Source organism: Haliotis cracherodii, unplaced genomic scaffold, assembly GCF_022045235.1.
Source record: "Haliotis cracherodii isolate W230 unplaced genomic scaffold, xgHalCrac1.p SCAF_11, whole genome shotgun sequence".
NCBI lineage: Eukaryota > Metazoa > Mollusca > Gastropoda > Lepetellida > Haliotidae > Haliotis > Haliotis cracherodii.
In genome coordinates this window covers 5,364,165-5,370,850 of record NW_027266266.1, presented here as the reverse complement: position 1 = coordinate 5,370,850, position 6,686 = coordinate 5,364,165, and the positions used below count along the sequence as shown (strand labels likewise).

Genomic DNA, 6,686 nt, shown 5'->3' with positions numbered 1-6,686 from the left:
GACCCAGTATGGATCTCATTGTATTTATAGGTGTGCGAAAATGGTCACATGTCTGTTTTTGACCAATCACATAACGAGAAATTACGTCTCTTTAAGTCCTTATTCCTTTGAGGGATCTACTTTCACAACGTAAAATCACTGAAATAAAGAGGAAGGCAAACCATCTCAGGAGGTGATTTGGTATGAAAATGAGTATTTATACCAATCAATTAGTTATGTCTAATTGATTCACTAATTGCCTTTCAATATCACAAGATAAACAATTACTTCCTGCTACGTCGAAGCTTCGTCGTTGCTGCCTGCCAAGAGGACGTAATAACAAGCAACATCGACTGGGAATTACGATTGAGGAAGAGGAAGAGGAAGAGGAAGAGGAAGAGGAAGAGTTCAAATGTCAAGAGGCAATTGGAATTTATATGATACATAAGACGTTTGATAACACGAATTGGCCACTGGCATGCTTTGACAGAAGCACTGGATGTCATATTTATGAGAGTCATGTTCTTAAATAGTCACGCTAAATATTGCGCATGAATACATCAGCGAAGATTACATAGTTCCTGGTGTAAGAATTAACAGTAACTTTAATACACGTCTTGAAATATCATCAAATACGATTCTGGGTTCCCCTGGACATAGTTCATTAGATTAAATAAACTTTAAAATGCAAAAGCTTTAGCCAAATTGAGTAACTTCATTGCGACCTAAGCTAGCTGTCACAAAGTTAAAATAGCAGGCGTGGGCGAAACACGTAGTTCATCCCTGATCACAAATTCACACAAATATGGATAAATATCGAGCTGCCAAGCGATTGTGATATGTTTGTTGAAGAACAAAGGTATGGTTAATATGTATCTGATGGTTAATTTGCGTAACTGTGTGCTTAGAACGATGAATTCTTCAAAAGTTACGGTCAATGCAAAAACTCTTGAAAAAGTAAACACGATCGTTTTGACAGGCACGTTGTTGACATGTCTTAAACAATATGCGTAACATGATAGCATGGACATATGATTATTTTTACGAGATAACAGTGTGCTATGAAGCTCTATAACAGCATACTATGATCCTCTGATAGATTTCTTACCAAAACGGGATTCAAAACATTGAATTACGTGAAAACGAGGTTGGCAAAAATATATATATATATTCCTGCAAAACCTAATTACAGTTTACAGGATAATTATGACATAATAACCATCAAAATACATCAGGGAAATATTTAGGAAATATTTTTTATTTTTACAAGCTTTCATAACTTACACATTTTATGATAAAGATACATTAATTTATTTATATATCTTCTTCGTGATGGCCATCACAATATTGCTGGAATACTGCGAAAAGTGGCATAAACCATACACACTCACTCACTCACTCACAGCTAACGAGACTTAGGAGACTAAACAGTATAAGCTTATTGCTTAGGAGACTTAACAGTAAAAGCCGAACTAATATAATCAATAACAATGATCACTAATCATGATACAAGCGATGCAACCATTTCTCAGCAACAATGCACGGCATGAGTTTGTTCTGAAGAAAGGTGTATACATATGACAAGGATGGTCCACAGGAACAAGAACGTATCAAACCGGCTAGGTGCCACAAAGAAGAGCTCTGCATTTAATAGGTTCTGGCAGTGATAAAAACATAAAGAGCCAGTCATATACTCTGCCCCGTCAACTTGATTACTTATCCATATTTTGTAGGACTGCTCATGAGCCACCCACAGTGGTTACATGAGGAATCCATCTTATAAACACACAGACAGACAGACAGACAGACAGTTTATTCAGTAAGAAGGTCATAGGCCAATAATACAGACAATGGTTGATGCATGAACTAAGCATGCCAAGGAAGTAGTCGATTTAAGTTTCTCTTAGCCGTTGGACTTTATATAGATATAAACATGTGTTATATACAACATCAAAGTTTTCTGATGAAATAATTTTAGTAAAAGATGTTACAGTTTGAATCTTGATATACTGTTTAAGATACATATTTCTTAGGGCTGAATAACGCTCACATACGAGTAAAACATGAAATTCATCTTCAATAAAAGATATACCATTTTCTATACAATATTTACATAATGGTTCAGTGTATGGGACATTTGTGTATCTCCCCAAAGTCAATTGCAAGGTTAAACTTTCTACATCTGAAACGAGTCATACATGTTCTCAGATGTACTGGTATGGGGAGTGTAAGATATTTTTCTACATTTAACAGGGATTTAAAATGTTTATAATAAAAGGTATCAGATATGCTATTGATAAAACTACACCATTGAAGGTTATCAAATAATCTTTCCTTAAAAAGATGAATAAATACCTTCACATTGCCAACATCTTGTGTTAACCATACATATCCAAAACCTAATTTAAACAAAATATTCTTAATGTGAGTAGCCCATGTGGTGCGACCAGAATGGTCCAGTGGTTTGAGCATTAAATAACATTGGCGAGGCAGTCTGCTCTCGTATAAACACACAAGATCATATGGATACCAACGTGAAAGAACTGACTGCAAAAGTAAATTACATAATCATTCCGTTTCTAAAGTCAAACATAGGACACGTGGAAAGAATGGGGTGATCCGAAAGAATGACACGCCCAATCCACACTTGCGTCCTCGTGTTGATCATCAGTATCAACTACAGATAAATAACAAGTCCACCGAAATAGAATCCATTGGGCTCGACACAGTACTCCTGTCATGCCATGGGACGTACACGGGAAAAGAAACTTTTAATTTCGTGAAAGCAAGATAAATTGAACGAAATCTTTTAGTCGTTTAAATAATTTTTGACAACCGAGATTTGTTTGTTTAATGTATTTTGGTTCTCACAAATTTTCTATATTATATCAATCACGTCCATCTTTCACCTACCTGGTTATAATGTGATGTTTTCCCCATCTTTCACCTCCCTGGTTATAATGTGATGTTTTCCCATGTACAAACGGTGTCCCCATCGCAGATCCTTTCCATTTACAATGCTACCATTGGATTGATTTTGTAGATGTCATGATGCTTCTAAAACGGAATATACTCGAATTTACAACGGATACTTTTGATTCCCTGACGTGACTCCTAGACGACGTGGTTACAAGGGAAAAGATATTGGGATTATACTGACAGTCCGGCACAGTGACAAGGAATTTCATGTCAAAGTTATTGTGTTTGTCTAATGTTGTTCAATGAATAAATGGCATGAATGAAACTTCCCGTTGCACGTTTCGCATTTTGAAGATACTTTTCTTCATCATTTTTGATGTCACAACTAACGTTATATAACAAATGTTATATGTGGGATAATGCTTCGATGGGAATCAGCCCCAAAAAGTACTAGAATCTGTACTTTAGTAACAAAGCGTTATCCCAAATAACGTCACCTTTAATCGCCTAAATTGTGTGTCATAGCAAAATAAGCACCCTTTTAACTTCAAAATAATAAGTTATTCAAAATGATTTTCATGTTGTGTTGGCAAGCTCCGGCGTTTACACGATTTTAATTTTCAGGGTTCAAAGCGTTCATATTCCAGTGAGCCAACATAATATCAACATAATTCCTTAAATATACGTTGGGGTATACGCATTTCAGTGCTTCAGTCAATGCAAACAGGTAATAATATCATTAACCGAGAGATTGAGGTATCGGAAGAAGCATATTATATATATTTGTATATTGCATGTAACATTGGGCATAAAAAACTCAAAAGGAACCATAGAGTCGGTTAAACACATTGTAAACAGTCGACAGCAGGGGAAGATAACTCTTGTGTGTTTTGCCGTAAAGCGCACGCATACAATAACTGTTGTGTGGGTGAGCGAGTGAGTATGTTGTTTCCCTGCCTTAGATACTCTTCTAGCAATATCAAGACAGGTTACAGCAGAAATGGCCTTCAAACATTATACCCATGTGGGAATAAAACCCGGGTGTTCGGTGTAACTCTCGAACATGTCAAGCGCTTGGCTGTCTCACCACCTCTGGGGTTGTATAAATGGATCTTACAATTTCAGTACCTAATTCAAGTATTAAACAAATCAGGACACAAGCGTGAAAATGAACATAAACAAAAACGAGAACAGATACAAACTAACATTTGGCTTTATTCATGACTGAAATGCACAAGTTCATTTTTATATCACGGTTAGGACGGCGTCACCTGCAAAAGAAATTATCCATATTACAATTGTAAAACTGAACATGTTACGTTGTCTGATGAATGAATGAATGAGTGAGTGAGTGAGTGAGTGAGTGAGTGAGTGAGTGAGTGAGTGAGTGAGTGTGTGTGTGTGTGTGTGTGTGTGTGTGTGTGTGTGTGTGTGTGTGTGTGTTAGATAGATAGAGAGAGTGACAGTCAGACAGTGGTGACATGTAAGAATGAGTGTCTAAGAAGATACCTCAATATCAATAAGGGAAATGTAGCCAGCCATGTTTATAATACTTATATACAGTGTCAGTACATAGTGCAGTTTCAGGGTCTCTTCTATCTGAGAATGCACTGACGTTATCATTTTTAAAAGTTTCGTTGAGCGGTGGCAAGAGTGCCGGATGAAGATACCAATGTCAAATACGGAAATATAGTCATTCATAGCTATACTACTTTTACACATTGTCCATGTATAGTGTAGTGTCAGAGCTCTATTCTATCCGGGGTTCGTTTGTTATGCCCCCAAACGTCAACGTCTTACAATAAGAAAGTATATTGCCACAAAGGCCCCACGGTGGAGCTATGTTATCAGTGTTTACTACAAGTCCTCATTACTTGTACTGGTAGTAGTACTTGTATACCTCGAAAACGTCATATATAACCACGCCAATATAGGTATGTCTCTATTCTAAGGTACGCTAAGTAAGACTGAATGTGCGTTTTGCAAGGGAAGGTATGTGCTACGTCAATAGCTGGACGTGTCCTCACTTGAAAGAAGATGTATCACAAACATGGACGAGTGTGTACGTCACGTTTTCAGTTGCAAGAGCGCAAGTATCAAAATTGCAGGTAATTTACTTTGGGAAGCCTATTTCGGTACGGAGATGACTAATAGCCAATCACGTATAACTCAGTATCTATCAACAAGGCCATGTTTGGATGCTATTCAGATCACAATGTATACGTTAAAGTTGTGTCGGAACTCTATATTACCAGAGTATCCTTTGATGCGACGGGAAAGTGGATATACTCCCTATTGCCGCCAAACTTGCAAAATGCTAAAAATAAAACGATCTGGAAACGTGACTTGGTCGAGGTGGACACTTTAGTTTGCTTATATTCTGAAATCAGCTAACACGTCTCTAGGCTGTCTAAACCAAAGACCTTCTATTCTCTGTCATATTTATGAAGCAAATAAATATTATACTAGCAAACTATGTAATCTATGGTTATTGGATCAGTTGCAGACATTAAGTGACAATGTAGTGCCAATCAGTGAAAAGAAAGATTATGCTACAGTAATACTCATTCAAGCAAGTTCCCGTTGATATCAATAGTTTGTGTATCTGAGTCGATACATGTGTGATCATGGCTATACCATACGCTACGTTCACACTGTTGTGTTTAATGTATTCTACAATCCCTATTTTTGCAAACGTCAACTAACTGAAGTTTTTGTCATAGATATATCGTTTAGAAGATTCCTATGTCTTTACAGATACTTCTCAAATAATATCTTAAAATAACATATTTCTGTCCCTTTATGCTGAAACAAAACAATGAAACAATTCGACATGTAGAGAGAAAGTAAAATGTAAAAAGAAAAAAGTAAAAAGTTATTAGTAATTAGTGAGTAGTTAGTTTGTACATGCTTACCTGTCCTCGCGTTACGTTCCCTCTCCTTAATGGTCGGCGTCCTCGTCTACCCCCTCGCCTTCCTGGTCGACGTCCTCGTCTACCCCCTCGCCTTCCTGGACGGCGTCCTCGCCTTCCTGGTCGACGTCCTCGTCTACCTCCTCGCCTTCCTGGACGGCGTCCTTGCCTTCCGCCTCTGCCCCCTCGCCTTTCTGGTCGACGTCCTCGTCTACCCCCTCGCCTTCCTGGACGGCGTCCTCGCCTTCCTCCTTTACCCCCTCGACTTCTTGGACGGCGACCTCGTCGTTTGCTTGCTAAAATTGGCATTGCTCTTTTAAATCGCTCTGAAGGTTCCCCAGAGCCGCTTCTAACAGACGCGTCTCTTCGCAATCGTTCGACTAGATTACCCCTCTGTCCCACCTGTCCATCTTCGTTTGTCTCTTCTCCATCAACAAAATGCAGATAGCATGCAATAATACTCACAAGAGCAAGCAGTGTTAGTGCGATCCTCATGTCTCAGATGCCACCTTTTTCTTCTACTGTAAAGAAGGTGTATTGGCGTGATTATGATTTGAACGAAGATTAGCGTATTCTATATACCATTGTATTTTATTACCCTTTATTTATTAATTGACTCGTTCAAGGACATGATCATATTGAAACATACTTAAATCCTGCCATAAATGGCAATCGTATATCCCTAGTATCAATTTTGTTAACAGATATACCATATTGTATGTTAATTAGAAGGTAATCAAATTATGTGTACAGTGCATGCATACCGCATTTGTCAGTATCATGCATTGATGATCAGAGCCAATAACATAGGTGTGAAATATTTTTTAAAAATCTTATTTAACCAAACGGTGTGTATTGATACTTTCAAGAGAGGAT

General features: G+C 37.8%; 1 protein-coding gene across 1 annotated transcript; it reads right to left on the bottom strand.

Moving 5' to 3' along the window:
• Positions 1-4,154: 4,154 nt before the first annotated feature.
• LOC139456040 (rRNA 2'-O-methyltransferase fibrillarin-like) lies at positions 4,155-6,305 on the bottom strand. Its single transcript, XM_071237552.1, has 2 exons — positions 5,814-6,305; positions 4,155-4,169 (listed from the first exon to the last, which is right to left on the bottom strand). The coding sequence occupies exons 1-2, from the start codon at positions 6,303-6,305 to the stop codon at positions 4,155-4,157; spliced, it is 507 nt and encodes a 168-aa protein (XP_071093653.1).
• Between the last annotated feature and the right edge of the window lie 381 nt (positions 6,306-6,686).